The following is a 26,801-nucleotide window of genomic DNA, read 5'->3' on the forward strand; positions in this document are numbered from 1 at the left end:
CCCCAATTTGGGAAAAAATGGGTTTTACGACTTTATCAAGACTATAACCTACGGGGTCGGATAGGCTATTTTATCCCTCATTAACCTTCAATTTGAAGAGGACATTACAGCCAGCTTGTATAAATCTGAGTGCATACATGTAATTTTATCTGGTATACATATGAGGAGATTACTGCTCTCAAAACTGTGTACTTGGAGATTTAATTTTCATCTTATATTCTCATGATGACTGAGTTGTTTCTCATGCTAGTTATACATGTTGATTTGCCATAAAATTGAGCATATTTCGTTAAATGATTTAACAAACATATAGAAGCTAAAGGGGCAGATTTATGGCTGTAATAAATCTGTAGTAATAACTATAAGTAATTTTCAGACTGTTGTATGCTTGGAAAATGTGTCCTGAAAACTGAAGAATCATTCCATGTAAGTATACTTATTCTCTATTTATTTAGTTCGGCTGCCTTCTGTATTTTGTTGAAAAGAAGTGAAATATATGCCGCTGTAAATTATATTTTAGATTCAGCCCTAATGCCCCTCACTGAAATTCCATAGGAAATGGATCCAGGAACCCCAAGGTCAGGGTGATATTTCTGAACTTGTGTTAATTATAGCAAAGTGGAAATTCTGACACCCTGTAAAATTTTAGAGATTGGCCTGGAAGTTAGAAAATCACAATTCCCAAACATGGACAGAAAAAAAGGTATTATGGGGGAAATCACCCCAGGGCAGTGGAATTGGAAAAACCGATCTCACTGATACACAGTCGCTTCCATACATTGGTTCGATTAACTGCTACACAGTTTAATTCCCACCCTGTAGCTTCACCTATTCCTCTTTCACTTAGATATGGAAGACTGAACATGTGTCAAACAAGTTATAGGAGGTTGCACCTAAAATTTCGCTCATGGGGATGTCAACCACTTTGAATTTACTGGTGTCTATTACGTACTGTATTTAGTACACAATATGTGACCTCACAGTCCAGCCTTGGCCATGAGATAACTTTATTTGATTAACACTACTTAGATTTTGATAGTCTGTCTCAAGAAATAATAATCATGTAATGCTTTGCAATAAATTAAGGAAACAAGAACTAGAATATATTCAATATGTTTGAAAGAATATGCAACAATGTGTAATGAACATATAACTAACTTTTTGTCAATGTTGCTTCGCAAATCAAAATTATCAATGACAAACATGGAATGATAGAGTGCTTCCTCGCTTTGAATGATATATTATTTCTCTAAAAGGTTAATGCCTAATTGTAGAAGCCAACCTTGTTGAGTGGCATCCAACAACTCATCCAGTTCCATTATTCTACTGATACCCCCTGAAAGTCCCAAAAATTTCCCATGAAGTTCAAGAACATCACCAAATGCTAGAAAGCTTTGTGATACCACAGAAGCTAGGAACCGCAAAGCATGAGCTAATTCCCCTGAAAAGTTGGAAAACATATTAATCAGGAAAATATTGACAAAATGCAGAAATTACTACACAAGGCTAGAACCACTGAAATTGCCATCCATCTTTGTTACCTTGCACGGAAGTCTGACCCCGATCTCCCTTGTGCTCCATGGCATACATCAAACTTAAACCCCAAGTCACATTGTGAGGGAGCTGCTTTGTAATAAACTCATCAGCTATTCCAAAAAACCACTTCTTCTTCAGAAGGGCTTCAGAGTGCTGAAGTAAATCTTTAAACTTTGATTCCACCATCTGATAAAGATTAACGCATCTTAGATCATCAAAAGTTAAATTCACATCAATCAGAAAGGGTAGGTATCTGTAATGTCTAATCTACCTTTCCTAGTGTGCATTTTCAGTTAACAGCCATTCTTCATATGTATCATCTTTTAAGCCTACCTAACAGCTTCCATTGCTTTGAATATACAAAGATATTTTAATTTCTCAAACAACATATATATTATAGACATAGTCTCCAACAAATCTGAAAAATAAAAGTTGTATGTGAACATATTTAATTTCAATGCATTAATACTGCTTCTTAGTCATCATCTTCAGGTCTTGAAAGAATGATCATTAAAGGAGTATTACCGCTTTTTCTCGAGAACCACCACCAAAGAAAGCAACAGATTCTGCATGAGTCCGAAGCCTTGAATGCATGAATCTGCAAAATCCCCATGTTTAATCATTAATATCTCCCCTACATGAGATAAAAAAGAAGCATAGCAACAGTTATTCCAACATGTGCACCTGATCCTACTAATAAAAAACATAAGGATACCCAAAGATGGAATCTCAAAATATTTTTAAGCATCTTGCCAAAAAGGAAAACCTGAATGTGCTTTCAAGTTGTTGTTCATTGCTTGTCAGAGTTTCGAAATCAGGAGTTACAGATCGCAGAAAGCCAAAACCTAATAACATGTACGCATACAATATCACAACTCCCCTTCTCCCTGTTAGCATCTTCATACGCCAAGTGAACCTGCACCATTTCTAGTAAGATCCTTTTTTCACTCAAACTAAGTATGTTGATAAAGTAAAGCATATCACATGAGAAAAACATTCCAGCATAGCTGGAACATACATGCATAGATCTTCGTGAAATAAATCTTTAAAACTTCATGTCTCTTCTATCATTTTGCACATTATCAATCACTTGAGATAACTCTTAAAAACCAATATTCCCACAACATTTATCACTAATCAAGGAAAAACGATAATAAGAGACAAACCTGCTCCAAAGTCAAATAACTATAAAAATAAATACTCTAAGGTGTTAGAAAATCATTAAGGCAGAAAGATTTTATTATAAAGATAATTACTTGTGATTTTTATCTTTTAGTTCATCAAAAAATTACCAAAACAATAACACAAGGACAACAGATGTAGGTGGACAGCCAGGGCAAAACCCCTATCTAGGGGAAAACCCAGTCAACAATTTTTACTTCAATAGTTTCTCGAGATAATCCAAGACTCTTTGACCTAGACAAAGACTTCCTCCACACCAAGTCAGCCCTCAATCCTTCTTCCAGATGGTAACCCTTCAAATTTCAATAGCAACTTCAACCTAGCAGCATCAACATGCAATAGCAGCTTCGACCTAGAAGTAGCAGCAGCAGCAACTTCGACTAGACTAGGAAAACTTCGCTCTCCCTTGATCAGAGTTGCGGGGGAGTGCCCCCCCCCCCCTTTGAACCCGCTCCCAATCCGCGCTCCGGGCGGGAGCGGCTAGGGAGCGGGTCGGGAGCGCACTCCCAATAAAAAAAATTGCGCTCCCTGCCAAAATCGGGAGCGTCGCTCCTGGAGCAAAAATTATAGCTCGAGAGCGATCAGGGAGCAATCGCTCCCTAGCGTTAAATTTTCGCTCCGAGAGCGATTCGACCGATGCTGGGAGCGATCCGGGTGGAAAAGAAACAAAAAAAAATCGCAGACGTGAAAAAAAAATCAATTTAAAAAAAAAAATATGTTTTAAAAACACAATGGGGCAAAAAAAAAATTCATTATCACTCGAATGAGTTGAGGAGAGCAAGATCAATGGAGCGAGGAGAAGCAAGGAGCAAGGAGCAAGCCTGCAAAGAGGTTAGTAACTTAGTAATTTAGTTTAATTTAGTTAGGTAGTAATTTAGTTAGTTTATTTGTTTAATTTAGTTTAATTTAGTTCATTAACTTTATTTAGTTAAAAAATCATGAATCTAAATTAAATTAATTAATCTAAATAAATTAAATTAATTTGTAGATTCAAAAGCCTACAAATATCAAACATCATGGACCTGACTATATTTCTTGGCATTTTCCTCTTCTTGGTCCCTTTTATGTTTATTATGGTGCTGGAGAGTAGGAAACGGAGGGGCCAAAATGAAGAGGGAGATGAAGAAGCTGGAGAAAGTGGATTTGATGAAAACCCCGGTTAGGAGAAGCTGGAGGAGGGTGAACATGACTCTCAAAAAACTAAACAAGACCAAACCCCATTGTGGAAATATGTTAACAGGCCTGAAGCAGGGAGAGGGGGTGGAACCACTAAATTTCATTGCCCCCATTGCAACAATGATTACACAGGTTCATACACGAGTGCCAGAAAACACCTCTGCGGGAAAAGGCCATGGGATGGAGACGAACAAATAGGAATCAAAACTTGTCCAACGGTGTCAGCAGCTAATAGAGCCAAATACATAAGGGAAGAGGAGGAAGCCCAATACAAATCAAAAAAATCAAGGGGTTTCTTTGAACCAAGCTCACAATCACAAGCACAAAGAACTCCTCCAGCATCCTCCCAAGGCAGTGGATATGGAGGCACAAGGTCATCAGCTTGAAGGCGTAGAACTCTATCAAATTTCCTTGATGAGGGGTGTAGGAATGATGTGGATTCAAAGGTTTACAGGTTTCTCTATGCATGTGGGATACCATTCAATGTTCTTCGCTCACCTTATTGGCACGAAATGGTTTCTGCCATAAATGATGCCCCTAAAGGATACAAGATCCCTGGGAATGACAAGGCAAGAACCGTTGGACATGATCATGAAAAAGCAAAAATATAACATTCTTTGAATAGAATGACAAGTTCTTGGACTGACCATGGGGTGTCCATTGTATCTAATGGATGGACAAATGTAAAAGGCAAGCCATTGATAAGTGTTCTTGTTGTGTCTATTAGTGGTGCCATCTTTCTAACTGCACATGATTACTCAAACAAGTTCAGGACCACCATCAACATTACAGAAGCATTACTTGAAACAATTGACCGTCACTGATAATGCTCCTAATTGTAAGGCAGCGGGAGCAATTATTGAGGATAAATACCCCAACATATTTTGGTCTGGATGTTTGGTTCACACATTGAACCTTCTGATGCATGATGTTGTCAAGAACAAAAATGCACAATACAAATGGATTGGTGATTTGTACAAGAAAGGCAAACAAATGATAAAATTTATTACAAATCATATAGCAATACCCATGGCCTTTTCCGCAGTCACTCGAGATTGGAGTTGTTGAAGATTGTGAAGACCAGATTTGGTAGCTATAACCTCACCTTCAGGCGCCTTTTGAAGGTAAGAGAGTCATTGGCTAGCATGGTATCAAGTCCACATTAGCAGGTATTAAAGGAAAGGGCTACAAATGCAGCTGACAGGCGAGGTTTTGAACTAGTGGAGGAGGCCGCTCTTGATGGTCAGTTTTGGACAAGTGTGAGAAGTATTGAATTTCACCAAGCCCATTTATCACATGTTTCGGTTTGCAGATACAGACAAACCAGTGATTGGCGAGGTGTATGAGCAGATGGATACCATGTTGGGGCAAATAAAAGATATTGTTCATAACAGAGATCCCAACTTGTACAAACTGATTCATGATTGTGTGTGTGAATGGTAGAATAGACTTAATCTTCCACTACATTGCTTGGTGTATATCCTTACGCCAAAATACTACTCTACATCTTGGTTGGGCCAACCTGAACCAGGGGGTGGGATTAGGACCAAACCCCATTTAGATGCAGAGGTAACTAGTGGATATTTGCAAGCATTAGAAAAGTTGATACCTGACAGGGAGGAATGTGCAGTTGTGCGCCTTGAAATAGGCAAATACTTCAGTGGCACTGGTTTGTTTGGTACCTTCCATGCAATGGAAGACAGAGATAGATTTGATGCTCTCACATGGTGGGAAACATATGGCGGCCATGGAATTTTGCCAAAATTGGCAAAAAAAGTTCTATCACAGGTTGTAAATACTTCTTCTACAGAGAGGTGTTGGAGCACCTACAGCTTCATACATAATGTGAAAAGAAACAGACTCAATGAAAACCGAGCAAAAAGCTTGGTTTATGTGGACTACAACTTGAGGTTGTTGAGTCATCACTGTGATCGAGCTTATCAGGATCCCACATATAAAATTTGGGGCAATCACCCAAAGGATGACAATTTGGAGGATGGTATAGTGCATCTTGAAGAACTGGAAGAGGAACTTATAAGGGATGAAGATGAAGCAGCTGCAGCTGCAGCAGCCATGCCACCTCCACCTCCACCATCCAGTAGCAGTGCTCGAGTTTCGAGTCTTGTTCCTTTGTTGTCGCCACCTCCATCTACACCCTCACGTGGAGGGCATGTGCCTTCTAGTTCTAGTCATCGGTCTGTGCGGGAGACTCCTAGAAGACCACCACGACCTGCTTATACTCCTGGAGACTCTCGTGGCAAGGGCCACATGTAGATTTAGAATTTACTTGTCTTTTCTAGTTTCTATTAGTTTTCATAATTGTTGAGTCTTGAGTCCTTGACTCTTGACTCTTTCATATCATAATGATATTTTTTGTAAACAATATATGACTGTGACAACGAAAATTTGAAGTTTGAAGTTGACAATTATAACTCATTGGTAATGATTGTGAATTATGAATATGATGCTTCATGAAAGACTAAAGTTGTTTCATTTCATTTCATTATTCATGTTTCATTTTATAACATTTCATTTCATGTTAATAGTTAGAAGTTAGGACTTAGAAATATCTAAGATATTATTTCTTGTAATGGTTAAACTTAGCTTACAAGTACAACTTTGGTGATCAATGATGATAAATGTTATATATTGAATTTTCAATTTTGAAAGCTTGAAGTTGAAACTTTAAGATTGAATTTGATGAATCATGATTCACGAGACTCAACATGTTGCAGTTGTAATATGTATTTACTAACTTGTGGACATGGTTGATGAAGATTATAACTTCTAGATGATTGATGTGATATGGTTCAATGATCAATTTATGTTTTTTTATGTTTTTTATATCTAATTCATCATTCTACATGTTTTTGTTGACATATATGTATCAAAAATTAAAAAATTAAAAAATAAAATATATATATATATAGATAGATAGATAGATATAGATATATATATATATATATATATATATATATATATATATATATATATATATATTAAAAAAAATCGCTCCGGGATTCGCTCCTAAATCACGAGCTTCTGAAAATGTCGCTCCCGCTCCCGTTTTCACCCCCGGTCCCCGCTTTCGCTCCCACTCCCAAGTAACATTGCCCTTAATACACCTTAGAAGTGAGAAAGAGTTTTCACTCAAAAATAATTATTTTTACATGATTCAAAAGCCCAATGGTCTCTTTTAATGGACAATGACTCTAATGACTCAGAATAAATCCTAGAAGTCCTCACTGGGGACTTTGACCTAAAACAAGATGACCCAAGCATGAAACCCATGTTTTAATAAGTCATGATAAAAATAATAAAAATATTTTCTTCATTCATTTGATAAGTACATCCCAAATACATTTATGAAGACCGAAACAAGTTACATATTTCAACACTCCCTCTTAACTAGCGAGGTATTCATAAGTACAAGGAAGATCTCAGAACACATGAACCATGAAAAATTTAGGTACCACAATGCCATGGACTAGATTCTTGACGAGGGCAATCTATCCAAGGTCTCTCAACAGTTTAGGCACCGCAATGCCATGGCCTAGATTCCTAACAAGGGCATTCTATCCAGGTCGGACTAAGATGGACTAAAGCTTTCAACCTCTTTAGGTACCATCAGGCTTACTTACTAACCATCAACCCAGGGATCTAGGTGCATATCTGAGGTTAGAGCTCCATGACCAACGCCACCCTCCCTACTTTGGGAACTAGACATCAACACAAAGTGTCATCCAGATGTTCTCCCAAGCAATGTGTCTCACACACAAAGCCTCAACTTTCCCAATTATTACAATCGGTAACAAATCCTCCCCGATCAAACAGATCGGTAACAACAAATCTCTCTCGATCAAACTTATCAATAACAATAAGCATGTAAAACATGCTATCAAACCTCTTGGAGATTTACCTGTACAAACACAACCACAATCAATAGCAAATTTTCAAAATAACACAAACCTTCGGGGTCTTTCAGACATCTTGATGTTGCTTCTCAACTTTTCACAGTAGGACTTAGAGCTTTCCAAATGAATCTTGACAGAAGATTCCTCAACCATACAACTTCCTTTCCTACTTTTCATGCAACAACATATTCTACAAATAGATCCGACTCTTCTTATCTCAACAGCCCTTCAAAATACATTCTCCAATTTCTTCTTTCAAGGTGTCCATCATGACTATGATATGACCTCCCTCTCAATTACGGAGATTCCTTTCATCCAACTTTCCTCTTAACTTAGGGGGCTCAACTTCTTTTCTACGACATCATAGAATATTTCATGGCTTTTATCCTTCTTATCAAAGTTATCATGACCATCATCATTCACATCATGTTTATCATATCAACTTTACTTTACAAACATCTTCACCATCTTAAAGGGGTTGTGTATCTGCACAACTTAGGTAGCAAGTACAACCAAATCTATAGAAGCATGAAGTTAACCATATCAAAGTCATGGAAGCATTGACCTTTATACATCATATACCCAAACTTACTTACAAACAAAAGGCACATACTTTTCAACGTTGCTAGGGCTTTTTTCATAAACCCTAAACTATATCATCAGGACTTTATTTCATAACAACCTTCATTACATCTACGGTTTCAATGTTTTCTCCAGAGGTATGACATACCCTACTACATCATATTGCAAACCCTAGATATGATAATTTTATTAATGTCCAACAAATGACCGTAGTAGGTCAACGGGACTGTCGGTTACAATGATTACATCATGCAAGTCGGTGGACCAAACGGTCCCCTTTAACATTTCTTTTAAAAAGCAGGAAATACATCTAAAATGTAAATGAAGAAGCAAGGAGCTCTCGGCTTCGAAGCAGAGCGCTGCGATGAAGCAGAGATGAAAAAGAAGAAGAAGAAGGGGGGGGGGAAGGATCTCCTGTCTAGCCCCTACTCCTAACATCTGAGGTCGAGAGAAGAAAACTGAGGGAAGCTTGTCAAAGTCTGTTGTCTTGTAGATATACTGGGTTGTCGATGATGTCGCCTAGAAGTTCTAAGGCGCCTCCCAGGGGTGGAACTAATCCTGGAGCACTAGTACAGTCTGGTGGGTCGGCCCCTCCGGGACCGCACTGATCTATTTTCAGTGTCTATGGGATGGTCCATGGTTCTTTTGGTGCCCCGTGCTGAGGGTAGCACCCTAAAGAAGTCCGTGATCTTCTGCGTAGTGTCCGATCTGGTGACAGGCTAAAGAAAACGGGCCCGAAATCTGAAGGCCTCCTAGGGATAAAGTGCTAGGCATCTCGGGTCAACATATATCTGAGGAAGCTAGACAAGGTCTGAGAGGACCTGAAGAGACAATGGAAACGGCCTCGGATCTCGTAGTATGCAAGGCATCCGAAGATGAAATGTGTCCCTATTTCTATCTCCTATAAGCGACAGAGCTGGCAAATCCTATCTGCCCTATCAATGTGGTGATCTGTTTCCACCCGGAGTCTGTGAGATCCAACTCTAAATTGCCCGAGGGGGATTCTAAGGGCATGCATCCAATGCTGGAATGTGTACTGAGGTTTAATGATGAGCCCATCCCTGATCTCTAGGCAGTGCTCCGCGTAGAAGGCCTTTTTTGGGTGCAACCCATTGGGAGGATTGGTCCATGTAGTCTGAATGTATCGTTTGTAAATATCCTCCTTAATGATTTTATTCAGCTCTTGCTAATTGGGAAGAAGGTGGCCTGGTTCATTCAGAGAGTACTGAAAAAGGACGGAGGCAATCAATTTGGATTCTTGAAGCCTCCAAAATCTCTGTCACATCGGTGTACCAACATTTGGACTGGCCTGTCTGCATACGGGCGATGTGCTCCGAGGAGCAATATGCTAAATACGGGTATCTATCACGACCCTTCCTCGCGTCTGCCAGGCCTCGGAGTTTGTGCAAGAGGGACACTAACCTGAAAATTACCTCTAGACAGAAAGGTTGAGCCCCGAACTCAGCTAGAATGATGTGCTGGGGAACTGTCTGCTTGCATCTGATGAAACGGTGCAAAAGGAGGATCTGGACTCGCTTCACTGAAGCCCAATCTGACTCTCGGAGAGAAGGGCCCCAAATCTCTGAGTCATAAAGCACTGTGGGGCGAATCAAGCTGTCCATGATGCTCAGTTTGGACGAGATGTCCTGGAAATGGTGCCGGAAACACCGCCTCTCCAGAAGGACTAGGGAGCCATACCCTTTGTTGATCCGAGGCCGAAGGGTTGGCTGCAGGCTAAAGCGAGGCCCTGAAAACTGAACTCCCAAATATGTATAGGTGCTGACAATCTCAATATCTTCTCCTTTAAATAGGTGGAAATCCGAGGTTTTCTTGACTCCATTGAAGATAATCACTTTGGTTTTATCCAAGTTGACAGTTAGATGCCTTCGGTCACAAAAAGTTGTGAGCGCATCCAGCTATCTCTGGAGACCTTCTTGGGAGGAGGCAATGAGGGCAATATCGTCTGCAAAAAGGAGGATGGAAATCAAGACCTGGTGAAGAAGACATCCATCTGTATCCTGGATATGCTCTCGAAGGAAGGACTCAAGCTCATCGATATATATCCTGAATAAAGTAGGTGAAAGGGGGCATCCTTACTTGACTCCAATAGTGCTTCCAATGAACTCTGAAATTCCTCCAACTGTGCGGAGACGACCAATGACGGCCTCATAGAGGCGCATGAAAGCATTGAGGAGAGTCGAGGAAATACCAACCTCTCTTAGCCTCTGGAAAAGATATTCCCTCGGAACTGAGTCAAAGGCCTTCCGGAAGTCTACAAAGCAGCAGTACACTTTAGAAGATCGATGCCTAGCCTCCTCGATCACCGCTCGAAGAGTAAGGATGTGGTCGATCGTTTGGTGCCCTGGGCGGAAACCTGCTTGGCCCTTGGCCCTGAGTTGTCTCTGCTCAAGAAAGTGGGAGAGTTTCATGTGGAGTACAGTGGCATATAACTTGGAGAATGTGTGCCCAACCATGAATGTCCTATAATTGTTGGGATCAGAAGTAGGTCCTGACTTGTGGATCAGGTAGATAATGTGGTGTGACCAGCTATCCGAAAATCCATCTCGAACCACCTAGTTGAAAAGGTCCACCAGATATCCTACTAGGGGGTGAAGTCCATGCTTGAATAATTTTGCCTGGAAACCTTCTTCATCTGTTTCCCTGCTACTATTCATTGTCCATATTGACTCCCTGATATCTTTGTTGGAGAAGAGGTGGCAGGAGGTGGAGGTTGGGGGAGGGGGGTAACCCGAATCAGGGGTTGCCCAGGGATGTCATATAGTTGGGAGGTGTGAGAGAACATAGAGGCAGGATCAAGGTCGATTGGGCTAGGAGAGCACCGGGAAAGGATGGTCCCCCAGAAATCTTTAGGGGAGCGAAGGAGGAGAGTAGAAAGAACTTGTCTCCTATGGGCAATGAAAAGGCGCTTCTTGCGGCGAAGGAGGCGATGGTAAGCTGAACAGAGGTCTGGGTATGTAGGTAAAGAGTTCTGAAAGGCGTGTCGGAGGTCCTGATGCATAGACTTGCATTCCTGGTCATACCAGTTGTTCATAGGGCAATTTCCCGGTTTGCGAGAGGTGGTGACGGAATGGGTAGAGAAGGGGAAGGATTGGAGTGCAGCTTTCCAGATTGCATATGAGAGACACTGGTATTTGTCCTTGGTGGAGCTGAGGGAGGTGAATTGGGACTTGAATGGGAGAGTCTGCCTAAGGATAGAGAAGAAGAGATCGAGGTCACCCTCCTCAAATCGAAAGGTGGTTCTGGGAGGGCTGCGGGGAAGAGTAGGGGGTGGATTCGGGAGGTCAAACTGCAGTGAGAATGAGAGGAGTGCATGATCTGCGAGGGGGATGGGGGTGATCGAGAAATTTTTGATGTAAGGGAGGAGATTCGGGTTTGCAATAGCATAGTCAACCACACTTGCCCCGCCTCCAAATGGTCTGCAGGTAAAGAAGTGCGAGGATGGGAAACATGGTAGGCCGTTCAGAATTACCAGCTCATGAGATTCTCCCAACTGTAGCAGATATTTCCCATAGGTTGTGGTGGGTCCCAAGTGATCCTCGGAGGTCCGGTGCATGCCGATCGTGATCGAGTCATCCTCCGAGAGCAAAATATATCCTCCGTTCTATCATGCATAGGGAGCGTGAAACCCTAGATTTCATACATGAGCTTTTAACAATCAAAACCAATCACAACTCAATTCAAAGTAACAACACGACTAGCTTCCACTAGGGTTTGTTGTAAACCTTAGATTTTATCTTAACAATTATAAATCATAACTCAAATTCAGATTTCAACGAAGTTAAACAAATCTCCAATTATCACATTGTCATCATATATCAGAGATTTGGACTTCTACCAAGGTTTAGTTAAAAAATCCGAGAACAAAATCATCGTATAGAATCAAACTTCGACTAGGGCTATATCCAAACCCTAGGATTCATGACCATTAATAATTACGTCAACTCATACATCTAGGAATCCATCATCATGCATTGGGATGTCATAACATTTGTCATCATATATCAGAGATTTGGACTTCTACCAAGGTTTAGTTAAAAAATCCTAGAACAAAATCATCCTATAGAATCAAACTTCGACTAGGGCTAGATCCAAACCCTAGGATTCATGACCATTAATAATTACGTCAACTCATACATCTAGGAATCCATCATCATGCATTGGGATATCATAACATATGTTATAGTCAAACCCAAAGACACAAATATCAATAAAAGTTAGACATATAACAAACTTGATCAGACAAGAGTTTAATCAGACAAGGTTTCATCAGACAAGAGTTTGATCAGATAAGGTTTGATCAGACAAACACACACATGCCAAGGATTTCAATTCTAAGACATTATAAGGGTCTTGCTTATACACCCTAGCAAACAGTAATGATCTATGGTTTCAATACAAAAACATAGCAAACCCTAAATTACCAATACTTAAAAAGTTTGGGATTTCAAACATTACTATTCAACCCTAACAAGTTAGGGTTTCCATAACCATAACAAAACCCTAAACATAAAGCATCAGACAATTTCTTTTGACTTCAACAATAACCCTAAGTAGGCTATGGTTCCAAACATTATCATCAACATACCCTTGTGTTAGGGTTTTTCACAAGGAACCTTCCTAGGGTTCCACAAGAGTAATCAAAGATATGGGGAGGGTAGATTTATCTAATGATGAATCACCCAATCAAGAATCTTTAAAATTCAATAAAGCTAGACACAATAATGTTAGTAATAGTTTATCAAGAATGAATATCATGAAGAGAGCAAAAACTTGTAGTTCAACACATACCTCTTGTTTCTTAACAAACCTTGTAATTCCAATACTTTGTCTTGTGAGGCCGCCTTCCTTGAGTCTTCAGCAAGTTTTTCCTAAACAAGGAAAATATGAGTAGAAATGTGATTAGTATTTAATGCAAACAAAATTGGATAGGTAAGGAAGACTAAGAATGAAAATGGTAATAAGATACTTATCTTTGGAGGTTGGTGAGGGCTCCCTCCAAGCTTGAGGGATACCTATAACCTTAAGAACAAATAAAAATGTTTTTCCAAAATATGTTAAACCTACAAATACTAAAAATCAAAAATAAAATAACTAAAGCTTAGATCAAAGGACTTAGTAGTGTAAGTCCCTTATATCTAGTTCTTTGGGCTTATTCTTCTTTGGAGATCCTTCTTCAGCAACATTGGCTTGGTCTCTGCTTCTTTTCTTGTTCTTTGGATTGTCAGGACAGTCACTTCTATAGTGACCCATTTTGTGGCATTGGTAGCATTCTATCTTGGACATATCGACCTTCCTTCTTGGCCCTCTTGACTTCTTGGAGTGTCCTTTCTTGTGAGAAGTGGAGTATGCATTTGAAACCTTTTCTTATTCATTGTTGGATACTAATGAGATTCTCATCTCTTCTTGGGTGCAAGCATTCCATAATTGCTCGAAGGTAGGAGCTTCTTTCCAACTGTTGAGACCTGAAGCAAAAGAACTCCAAGTAGGTGGTAATCCCAATAATGCAGTGATTACTAGCTCCTTTTCTGGTACAATTTCATCTATGGCTTGAAGTTCATCTCTAATTCTAGATATCCTCACAAAGAAGGAAGCCACAGTATCATCCTTTGTCATTTTTGTAGTCCTTAACTCATTCTTCAAACTTGCTACTTGACCAATGTTCTTGATAGTGAATAATTTTGACAAAGCTTCATACATTATTGAGCATGGTCTATATTGGAAATGTATGGGACAAGATTGTCCTTTATGCTTTCTACCATTAGTGTCATAGCCAATATCTCTAACTCTCTATACTTCACCTTATTTGCATCATTGGATTCTTCGGTAGGTTTCTTCACCTTTCCTTTGACCAAATCCAAGACCTTGTTCTTTTCAAGAATGAGGTCAATTCTCTTCTTCCAAGACCTATAGTTTGATGCTCCTTAAAATTTGTTCTCACTCTTTATTGTGTTAGCCATTGTCCATGATGATAGCGAGCTTCTTCTCTTATAGGAGCTCCTTATATGATCCCTTGATCAATCCTTTAGATTCCTTCCAGTAGATACTCAAAACTGCCCTTTTTTCTCCTCCACCTTAGCTCTAATACCATGTTAGAGAATCAAAAAGGAAGAAAAATTTTCTTATACAGATAATTACTTGTGATTTTTGTCTTTATGTTCTTTTATCTTTTAGTTCATCAAGTAATTACCAAAACAATCACACAAGGACAACAGATGTAGGCGCACAGCCAGGGAAAAACCCCTATCTAGGGGAAAACCCAGTCAACAATTCTTCCTTCAATAGTTCCTCGAGATAATCCAAGTTTTTTTGACCTAGACAAAGACTTCCTCCACACCAAGTCAACGCTCAATCCTTCTTGCAGATGGTAACCCTTCAATAGCAACTTCGACCTAGAAGCATCAACATGCAGTAGCAGCGTTGACCCAGTAGCAGCAACTTCAACTAGACTAGGAAATTTTTATCTCCCTTGATACACCTCAGAAGTGAGAGAGAGTTGGCCCAAAAATTTCGATCTTGGTGAATTCTATCTTCCTCCAAAAACTCACACTCCTTTCCAACTCTCCTTCTAGCCCTTTTCCAATTTTGCACTTCCCAACTTCTAGCTTCAGATATCGAACTGTGTGAGAGAGTGAATTTCTCCAAATGAATTTAAACTACCTTGTATATATAGCCTTCCAGTGAGGTCGAATTACCCTTCTTGAGGCTGACTTGGTCTTCTTCAAGCCGACTTGGTGTGGAGAAGCTAAAATGCTTTTTACATGATTTGAAAGCCCAAGAAGGGTCTCTTTTAATGGACAATCACTCTAATGACTCAAAATAGATCCTAGAAGTCCTCAATGGGGGCATTGAGCGAAATCAAGATGACCCAAGCATGAAACCCATGCTTTAATATGTCATAATAATAATAATAATAATATTTTCTTCATTTTTTTGATAAGTACACCTCAAATACAATTATGAAGACCAAACCTAGTTACGTATTTCAAAACAAGGCACCTTTTCAAGCATGATTGGAGAGTAATAAAGCTTAGCTCCCACATGAAATAGAATAATCAAGATTAGGTCTCACGAGACTAGAAAGTAATCAAGATTAGGTCTTGTTGCCCACCAAAAAGTGGGTAACCCATAGGAGAAAATGTTCTCCTCCTTGGACAACCAGCGATCTAGCAGCCCTATTGATCAACACATAACATGATGCCATATATCCTCCACTTCTCGCTCCAGTCAGATTTCTCTCTCCCTTCTAGCAATCCTCCTTGAAGGAAGGTGGATCATCCATCGACGTGTACTTTAACCATTTTTTAATCATATGCTTTGACTTGATGTTTCGAGGATACTAATATGAATCAAGTGGTGATCAAGATGACTGGTCGATCTTGAAAGTATTATTATTCCCTCACTGTTGAAAACTCAAGCGACTTGTAGATTATAGATGATTTTCCTTAACTTAATAATTACTTGTGATATTAGTTGGCTTTTATTACTTATTATTTCTTGTTCATCAAGCAATTACCAAAACAATGAAGATCACAACGAGACAAAGTACACAAGATATAGGCTCCAAGCTAGGGCAAAACCCCTCCAAGGGGAAAACCCAAAAAGAAAGCTTCTCTTCTTATAGAATCTTCTTACAATGAGACTTCCAAGACCCAAAGACCAAAACCCAAAATCCTCCCAAGCACCAAGTCAGCCCACCAGCAAGATCTTCTTCAAGGCAGCTTCAAAACTTTGATCCTGTAGCTTTGCATCTAGAATTTCGGCCCTGCAGCTTCACTTCAAAATTTCAGCCTCCTGCAACTTGCAGCTTCACAGAAACCCCAACAGCCTCACAAGTCAGGACAAAAAACGATGATCCCCAAGAGACTTCAACTTCTTATTCCTTTTTTCGTCCTTCTTCGCTTATACAGATCGAACATGAGATGAGTGTGTCTCAAATGAGTCAAGCTCCCTTTATTTATAGCCTTCTTGAGGGGTCGAATAGCCCTCTAGGCCAACTTCATCTTGCCTGGGTAACTTTGTCTTGGAGGAATAAATGGCTTTTCTTTACTCAAAATAAATATTTTCTTTTGTTACAAAGAGCTTGAATGCGACTATAATACATGACATAAATTCTTCTTTGTCCTAGAACGACCTAGAAGCACAAAGAACATGCTTTTGACGTAAACTTGAGCATGAAAACAATGCTTTGAATAAAATAAAATTTATTTTCGTTCTTTTTCATTTTTTATGCAAAATATACAATGTCATGTTTACAAAAGGTCATTTTGAAGACCGAACCTAGTTACAATTCCAACACTCCCTCTTAATTAGGGAGGTATTCATAATCCCATCATGAAGTACAAGGAATCTCAATCTTGAAGCATTCTCATAAGAAGAGTCAAATTGATAAGCCATCTGTCAAACATCTATATCATAACCAGCACTGTCATTGAAGGCCTTAACTAGACAAGCTCATCTTCATTCGAGAGCATTATGTTGGGAGGCTTTACGTGAGCTACCACACTACCTCTAAGGCACATACCCCATTCGGATGTTCACTGGGTATGTCCTTTTAGGACTATTCTTATCTTGGATTTCCAATCCTGAATCCTCAAAGAATATCGGTCCTCTTTGACTACTCTTATCTTGGATGCCCTACCTCATCCTCAAAGAGTATTGGTCTACAACTTCTTTCCTGGATTCTATAATCCATAAGAAGTTTCAATCTCAGATGCTTATCCAATCCTCTGAACTCCATTTTTTCCTTATGGCCTTCACTAAGACTTACAGTTGTTAGTCCTGGTCTAGTGCATGACACATAAAGATAAGAACTATCCAACATCACTCCCTCTCAATTAGGGAAGAGATGTCTACCAAACCAAGCTTGTCTCTCAAATACTCAAGCTTCTTGTTTGGTAACGCTTTAGTCAAAATATCTGCTACTTGTTCATCTGTAGGTAAATAATGCAGCTCCACAACCCCATCTCGTACTAGGCTTCTGATGTAGTGGTAGTTATTATTTATATGCTTCGTCCTAACATGAAACATTGAGTCTTCTGTCAATCTTATGCAGCTTTCATTGTCACAATGTATGTGTGTAGGGCTAAAACATTGGGTCTTCTATCAATCTTATGCAGCTTTCATTGTCACAATGTATGCGTGTAGGGCTAAGCAGTCCTTCAAATAAATTTGATAATAACTTCCTGAGCCAAACAACTTCCCGACAAACTTCACTTACAACAACATACTTAGCTTCAACACTACTCAAAGCAACTATATCCTTATTTTTGCTCATCCATGAGACCATGGAAGATCCTAAGCTGAAGCATCCACCTGTTGTGCTTCTTCCATCTGTCTCACTGCCACCCCAATTAGAATTTGTATATCCCATGAGTTGGATCTCATTACCATTATACTGAAGGCAGTGATGTATGGTTCCACGCAAATATCTTAGGATGTGTTTGGCTGCTATCCAATGGTCATGCTTTGGCTCCATCTAAAATTGTCCGAGGACATTTTCTGCAAAACAAATGTCAGGTCTTGAGTTTACCAAGTACATCAAGGACCCAATCAAACCTTCTTCTATAGCAAGTAGGATCCACCAACTAGAATCTGAACTCCTCAACTTCTTTAGATTGGTAATCATAGGAGTCGTCATAGGCTTTCTATCCATCATGCCAAATTTCTGAAGAATCTTGATCACATATTTCCCTTGACCAAGATATATTTTAACCTGGCTTCTGCAAAACTTCTAGTCCCAAGTAATAATGCATAATCCCAAGATCCTTCATATCAAACTCAGTTTCTAACTGCTTCTTGCATTCCTGAATTCGATGCTCTACACTTGTAACAAGTAGATCATCCACATACAATAGTATGATGATTGGTTCACCTTGGACCACCCTGATGTAGAGGTTAGGATCTGCAGAACTCTTGGCAAAACCAAGTCTCAATAGGTATGCATCCATTCTTGCATACCAAGCTCTAGGTGCTTGCTTTAAGCCATATAGAGCTTTCTTCAGTCTACAGACATGAGTCTCCCTCTGATTTATTTCAAATCCTTGAGGTTGCTCAATGTAAACCTCTTGTCAACAAACCCATTTAGAAAAGTTGTCTTAACATCCATTTGATGGATGTTCCATCCCATAGTAGCAGCCAAAGAGATAAGAGATTTGATTGTTGTATATCTAGTTGTAGGAGCAAAATTTTCTTCGTAATCAATACCTTCTTTCTGTGTGAAACCTCTTGCTACAAACCTTGCTCTGTATATATCAATGCTCACATCCGTAGCATGCTTAATTTTATATATCCATTTTGAAGTGACTATTGATTTTTCACTTGGCCTAAGAACGATTTCCAAGACATCATTCTTCATAATTGATCGGTATTCTTCTCGCATCTCATTCCTCCACTCTTGATGTTTAGTTGCATCATCATAGGAGGAAGGCTCAACATCAATGAGCTTTGCCATATAAGCTACATATCCAGAATACCTTTTCGGTCTTTTACTTTCTCTAAAGGTCCCCTTTGTTGTGTGTCCTTCTGCTTCTTGTAGAGTAGTTCTCAACCAAGTACGCCTCTTTTGATTTTTAGGAACAATTACTTGTTGCCCAGGGTCACTAGGACCTCCAACATCTTCTTGAGTTGATGTCGGACCTTGACCATCATTGTGCCTCGAGAGACCCTCAAAGACAAGTATCTCTTCTTCATCAAAACGAATAGAACGTCTTTTGATTTCTTGTAAGCTATACTTTCATCAAAGATGACATCCCTGCTTACTTCAATCCGACAATCCTCCTTAATATAGATTCTGTAAGCCTTTGATGAAGCACTATATCCAACAAAGATGTCCTTTAGACCGTAGGATCCAACTTCTTCCTTTTGTCCTTTGGAATACACATATAAACAGGACACCCAAATATTCGAAGATGGTCCACGCTCAGCTTTTTCCTATAAATGCTTCTTTCAGAGCCATGTTGTTGAGAATTTTGTGAGGACTTCCTTTTGCAAGTAGACAGCTATTACACATGCTTCTTCACACAGCGATTGAGAGAGATATTGATCATGAAGCATGTCTCTTACACATTCTTCAATTGTTTTGTTTTTCTTAATCCCTACTTGCAAAACGCTATCAATTCTTTGGAGGTATATTCTCCACCATTGTCGAATCTCAGAGTCTTCATCTTTCTTTCAGTCAAATTCTCCACTTCGTTCTTGAATTCTTGAAACTTCTCGAATACCTCATATTTGTAGTTGAGGAGGCATAACCAAGTTTTCTTGGACAAAATCATCAATGAAGGTTACATAATATTGATGTCACCAAGAGATTTTACAACCATAGGACCACATAGTTCAGAGTGTATGAGATCTAAAACTTCCTTAGATCTAGTATCACTTCTTGCAAATGGCTTCTTCATGTTCTTGCCTAGAGCACAACCCTTACAGGTCCCTTCATGTTCTTCCTTCAATTCAGGGATGCCATTGACCATTTGATTTAGAGATGGAAAAATCTTGTAATGAAGGTGTCCATACCTTCTATGCCATAGTTCGGAAGGGTTCACATCTAAGTGAACTAGGGCTTGAGCGACAGGTGTAAAAAGTCTATATAATGTCCCCTCATGAATCCTAATTACCCTAGCATGATCAATACTAGAGTCCTTACCCCAAACCAAAACCTTGCCATCAACAAAAGAAATTCTATCATCCTTATCCTCTAGACGAGATATAGAAAGTAAATTTTTCTTCAAACCTGGAACATATAGAATGTTGTTGCGGCAAATACTTCCACCAGACTCTAGCTCCAATAAAGTAGATCCAATCCCTTTCATTGGATAGCTTTTCTTGTCTCCAAGTTCAATTGAATGAGAGAAGGTTCCTTTTCACAATATGCAGAGTGTACTACGTTCTCCTGTCATATGTATAGAAGCACCATTGTCAATAACCCATACATTCTCGTCCTTGAAAGTCCCAAACAATGCAGAAAATAAACTTCCATCCATCACTTCTTTTTTCTAGCTTGGAGATGATCTGTAATATGTAACCATTGATGGATGTAACAAGATTCTCAAGAAACTTGAAATCGCTCTTTATAACCCTTGCCATATTGCCAACTAGGATGTGATCTTCAGTCTCCTTCTTGCACCTTAGCTCTGAAACCATGTTGGAAAATCAAGAGACTTGTAGATTATAGACAATTTTCCTTAACTTGATAATTACTTGTGATATTAGTTGGCCTTTTATTACTTATTATTTCTTGTTCATCAAGCAATTACCAAAACAATGAAGATCACAATGGGACATAGTACACAAGATATAGGGTCCAAGCCAGGACAAAACACCTCCAAGTGGAAAACCCAGAAAGAATGCTTCTCTTCTTATAGAATCTTCTTACAATGAGACTTCCAAGGCCCAAAGAACAAAAGCCCAAAATCCTCCCAAGCACCAAGTCAACCCACCAGCAAGATCTTCTTCAAGATAACTTCAAAACTTCGATCATGCAGTTTCACATCTAGAATTTCATCCCTGCAACTTCACTTCAAAATTTTGGCCTCCTGCAACTTGCACTTTCACAAAAACCCTAGCAGCTTCACGCATGAGGACTAAAAAAGATGATCCCCAAGAGACTATGATGACTTCTTCCTTTCTTCGTCCTTCTTGCTCTTTCTCCTTCTTCGTTATTGCAGATCGAACTTGAGAAGAGTGTGTGTCTCAAATGAGTCGAGCTCCTTCTATTTATAGCCTTCTTGAGGTGTCGAATAGCCCTCCTTTAGGCTGACTTCACCTTGCGTGGGGCGACTTGGTCTTGGAGGAATAAATGGCTTTTCTTTCCTCGAAATAAATATTTTCTTTTGTTAATGACAAATATTTTCTTGTGTCAAATATTGTCTTTTTAGTGACAAATTCTTCTTTGTCCTAAAAAGACCTAGAAGCACAAAGAACATGATTTTGACCTATGCGTGAGAATGAAACCCATTATTTGAATAAAAAAATTATTTTCTTTCTTTTTCTTTCCTTATACAAACTATATAATGTCATGTTTACAAAAGGTCATTATGAAGACCAAATCTAGTTACAATTTCCAACATGGACTTCACCTAGCCGGTTAGTCTTTGATTCGTCCAGTGGGACCTCCTTTGAGGCCTTAAGGTTATAGGAAGGGCACTATTAGGGAAGCTCTGATTGAAGTGACTTGTCCATTATATCCTATAATTACCACTTTCCATCCTTCCCACTATTCCATCTTGATTCTTCGGGTTGGTGTCATTACTCATGGGGATTGGTACCCTCTCATCCTCACCCTTGAGTTTGAGGCAGAAAACTTTGCCCTAGATGTTGATGCACCTAAAAGAAAGTTAAAAAGCATAAAAAATCTACAATGAAAGAATAAGATAAAATGCAAAAGATGGTTGGGATATTTGATTGGCGTGTGAGCAAAAGCTTAGCATGAGTTCTACCCCCTCAATAGACATCATCCAGTTCCTCGAGCACATGATGCTCCAATTATAAAAGAAACTCTTGTATTATCTCAACCCTAATGAGTTGTTGAGTGATACATTGCCTCATCAGCTATACGTATCAAATGTTAAATTTCAAAAAGCAAGCTTGGGCTCCTGAGTTATGCACCCAAATTAACGCATAATAAATAAAAGAGTAAAAGGCGCACCAAAGAGGTAGAAAAAGCAAGCCGAGAAAAGGGGTAATTCATGCCTCCATGATTGCTCCCTTCTTAATGGACACACTCAAGATGTTGGATCACAGACAGTTGGTCACTTTTCTTTAGCACCTTGCCTTGAAGTCATTCCCACTCCATTGCCACTATCTTCACACACACGCCCATGGATTAATAGGATAACATGGGACCTGTCACTTCCCATTGGGGGATGGAAACACCTAATAGGCTTATACATCTAACCATCCCTAACAGAAGCAGTGAACACTTATACGAGACTTGATATAGCTAGATATTTCATATTTGAAGGTGATATTGTGTGAAGTATTGTTGTGCCCCTAGCATTAAGTATGGTCCACTATGATGCATACATGGTTATTGTACCTAATGATTGTTGATTTTCACTTTGATCTTGAGAGGGTTTTGTCAGGTGGTCCTCATCACAACAACAGATATCTTTTTGCGGTGATTGCCTCACCTTCTCAAGAAAGCAACAAAGGTCGTTTTATCCATTACAGAAAGAGAGTATGCCCTTGTTGATGTAGCACTGCCTATCCAGAGCAGAGCATTAGGCTACTTGATAACCCCACATGATGCTTGACATTCCAATGGACCCCAAAATGCTTAAACGCTTAGCCCATGAAGCTTGATGTTGGAGATATTGATGATGTGCTCAGCGAACCTAGGATGCCCCCAAGCTGGCCTTGACATTGTTTGATGGGCATCACTTGTTCCGAAGTAGGATAATGAAGGTCATCCTTGAGACAACAAGGGAGGGTTTGCACATTGTTACCCACCAAAATGGGCAACCCCATAGGAGAAAAAATTTTCTCCTATCTTGGACAGTCAGCGAACCAACAGCCCCACACATTGCTCATGGATGATGACATGTTATTTTTCTCTACCACCCACACTGATCATGCACCTCTCACCATCTGGCATTCCTCTTGGATGAAGTGGCCTATCACTTAACAAGTACTTTGACCATTTGCAATAAAGTGCTTTTACTTAATGTTTTGGGCATTTTAATGTGGATAAAGGGGTAATATGGATGATTGACCGATCTTGATTGTAAACTTGTTGTACAGCCTTATCCAAGAGGCTCATCTTTATCCCTAGTCTACTGGAACCTCCCATAAGGTCTTAGGGTCATAGGAGGGGCACTACTTGGGAAACTTGGATTGAAGTTGCATGTTCATTACACTTTCCATACTTAACATCTTCCACACCACATCATTTCCTTTGAAACCATCTCCATCCTTCAAGTTAACTTCCATTAGTTCATTATGATTTGGCACTCACAAATCCACATCCCTGAGTCAGACTGGAAAAAATTTCTTAGGAGGTTGACGCAACTAAAAGAATGAAAAAGCATAAGATGGCCACCATGAAAGAAAAAGAAAAGTTAAAATGCAAAAAATGGTTGAGACAGAAGTTAGCATGTGGGTAAAAGTCTAGCATGAGCTCTACCCCCCTCATTAGCCATCACCCGGTTCCTAAACACTTGATGCTCCATATCAACAAAAGGAACCCTTACCCGTATCAACTTTGATGAGTGAGAAACTATCTCATTTTAAGAGGTAAAACAAATACATATCATAAAGATCAAGCTTTAATCCTTGAAAGCACCATTAAAAAAGCATTATTAGAAAGAAGTAAAAGGTGCACCAAAGGGGTGGAAAAAGCAGGTTGATAGGGGTAACTTATCCTCCACAATTGTTCCCTCCATTACATTTGTACACTTGGGATGTCGACTCTCATTAGCTAAACCCCTGACCATGGCATTGGGCCATCAAGACCCTCCCTTTCATTAACACCTATGGATTGAAGGATTAACCTTGGAAATGCCACCTCCCCTTAGGGGTTGGAAGCACCTACTAAGGTTGACTACTTAGCCACACCTACAAAGGTAGGAAACACTTTTATGGGACTTTGTCTAGTTAGATATTTGAAAGTGATCATAATTTGAAGTATTATTAAGCCCTTAACACTTAAGTATGGTCCAACAATGCATAATATGTTTTTAGTCTCTAATGAATGGTTGCTTTTACTTGAGTTTGAGATGGTCTTCCAAGTGGTTTAGAGCAGATGAGGCATTGACGACACCCTATTCCACTCATACTCCACATGATGCGCAGGGCATAATGCACTTCCATAGAGTAGGATGATCTATTCATACTACACATAATGCCCATGTCATCCTACACTTCTGGAGAGTAGGATGATCTTGCAAATGCAGTGTTGCCCATATTCGACAGAGCATTGGGTGCTTAGATGATCTTAGATCTTAGCAATTGATGGACACCCTAGAGCACCCTTAGATGTGAGTATGTTGAGCTTCTCCTGCTTAGCATGGAGGATTCTTGATGATGCACTAGTGGACCCAACATGCCCACAGGCTAGCCTTGACACTACTTGATGGGCATGCCTTTATCCAGAGCCCAAATGAGGATGGTTATCCACCCTAGAGAGAGCACACTACGTTGTCTACTTGGCACCCATACAGATGATGTAGGGCACCCAGAGCTGGCTTTCAGACACACAAAGATTCTTTAAGGCTTATTTTGAGGACCTTCCCTCAAATTGAGTTTGATCATGATGCTTGGAGACCATTTTTATCATTTCTAGTGCAATTTTGGAGCATCTTGAGCCCTACAAGAGGCATGGTGTCATGCTTTCTAGAGGCTTATGACTCACACACGTGGAAATTTATTGGCATATTTTATTGTTGAGCTAGTGGGTTGGCCTTGTTTTAAAGTGTAACCAAGTTCGGTATTCATAATGACATGTAAAATTGTGACTCTTGTAAATAATGTAATGAAGAAAAATAAAATTATTATTGTAAGCCTTCCTTCATGGGTTTCATGAGTAAGTGATTTTCTTTTAGATGGCTCCCATTGAGAGCCTTAGGATTTGTCATTAAGGTCAAAGAATTAATGTCATGTATGAAGAGCTCTTCTTGAGCATGTGTAAAATGTATTTGAGTCATTAAGAAAATCTATTAGCCCTCCAAGACAAGCACATGCCTCTCCTCTTGAAGTCGGCCTCAAAAGAAGATGGAAAACTCAAGTCGGCTCAACAATTGGAAGACACACCTATTCACAAGTTCATGTCGGCCCCAGTGTAGGGACAAACTACTATATATACCCAGCTCGACTGCCATTTGGAGACAGAATTTCAGTCAAGGGTTTTTCTGTAATTCTGAAGTGCGAAAGTCACATTGAGAAGCACATATACCAGCGAAGAAGAACGAAGTTGTAGGGTCATTGTTTTGGGACTGTTTTGTGATATTCCTCCTCCCACACGTGCGAAGAATTGCAGGTCTGCAATCTACAATAGGAGGCCGAAGTTGCAGCAGTACAAGGGTGCTACATTGAGTGAATTGCAGTCATATAAGTGTGGAAGACTTCGCAAAAGGAAGGTCGAATACAAGGAAGAGCACTCTCTCTAAAGGGAAGGCTAAACAAGGGTTAAGAGGCTAATCTAGGGTCGCTGTCCTAAAGGAACAAGTTGCAGATCTACAAGAGAAAGTCGGAATTCTGAAGTAGGCCGAGAAGACAAAGAAGAGGAGCAGCATCATCCGGAAGCAGAAAGAAGAGGAGCAGTATTGGGTCAAGGGTGAAGAGGAGGCATTGTGTCTTGGTCTTGGAAGGGCTCTAAGGTCAAGGGTCTTAGTCAAGGTCTTGGTATTCGTCAAAGAGAAGCTTTCTATAAGAAGAATTTGTTTGGGTTTTCCTCCCAAGGAGTGGGAGGTTTTGGCCCTGGCTAACAGCCTACATACTGTGTCTCTTGTCTCTTTTATTGTTCATGCATTGGTAATTGTCTTGATGAAAAGAACACTATAATAACATAAGAAAGAGAAGGTCTTAATCAAAGAAGTAAAAGCTCTCACAAGCAACTAACAAAGTAGCGACATCACTTGTTCATTGATGCCCTAGATTTCTCAACAATTTGTAACCCAATTCTACTTTATATCTAGTCAAAATCAAACTTGTTTTAGGAGCTTTTAGTGAATTATTAGACCTCGTATAAAAAGAGGATCATCTCTTTTCATTTGTGATAATCACACTTGTGGATTTTTGCCTCTAGAAGAGCTCTACATAGCCTTGTTGTACTTCACTACTTGAGGAGATGTAATCTTATGTGGATTCTAGCTATTGGAGACTAGTTTATTGTAATATTTGTTAATCTAGGTTGTCATTGATGTCAATATGGCAATGGCTGGGATGGCAAATATTCTTGAAGATGCCAGAAGATGACTACAACTCTTGTGCCCTACCTCCAATGATCTTCATGAAGACAAACCTCCAATAATGTTGAAGGAGACAAGGTGATGAAGAAGGCAATCAAGGACATGATGGTGTCCCTACATTGAAGAAGGCAAGCATGATGGTGTCCCTATATTGAAGAAGGCAAGCATGATGATGACCCTACATTGAAGAAGGCAAGCATGATGATGACCCTACATTGAAGAAGGCAAGGACATAATAATGAGGACCCTATGAAGACAAGGACACAATTATTAACAAAGGAATCACCATGAAGAAGCCCTACACTCCATTTCTGCACTAATAAATAATCAGTCACATTAAAAAATATTTTTTGCTACCTTAGAGGCAGAATTCTTCCATGAGACCTACACCATCTTAAAGAGCATAATTTTGCCTTTCCAACGAGCTATTACTCAGCCCGAAACTCCAAGCGGTTTAAAAGTTATGAATTTTACAAGTTAAGGATATAAA

General features: G+C 39.6%; 1 protein-coding gene across 1 annotated transcript in view; it reads right to left on the bottom strand.

Moving 5' to 3' along the window:
• ABCD1 (peroxisomal ABC transporter 1) overlaps positions 1 to 26,801 on the bottom strand; it is a 263,688-nt gene that overhangs the window by 48,088 nt on the left and 188,799 nt on the right. The window contains exons 18-21 of the mRNA XM_089424535.1: positions 2,303 to 2,452; positions 2,062 to 2,134; positions 1,542 to 1,722; positions 1,283 to 1,441 (exon numbers count right to left, since the gene is read on the bottom strand). Coding sequence (XP_089280661.1) covers positions 1,283 to 1,441; positions 1,542 to 1,722; positions 2,062 to 2,134; positions 2,303 to 2,452 — 563 coding nt within the window. The remainder of the gene's footprint in view (positions 1 to 1,282; positions 1,442 to 1,541; positions 1,723 to 2,061; positions 2,135 to 2,302; positions 2,453 to 26,801) is intronic.

The sequence above is a fragment of the Pinus tabuliformis genome, chromosome 4_2, assembly GCF_031772625.1.
Source record: "Pinus tabuliformis cultivar Carrire ecotype Pingquan chromosome 4_2, CPIR1, whole genome shotgun sequence".
Taxonomy (NCBI): domain Eukaryota; kingdom Viridiplantae; phylum Streptophyta; class Pinopsida; order Pinales; family Pinaceae; genus Pinus; species Pinus tabuliformis.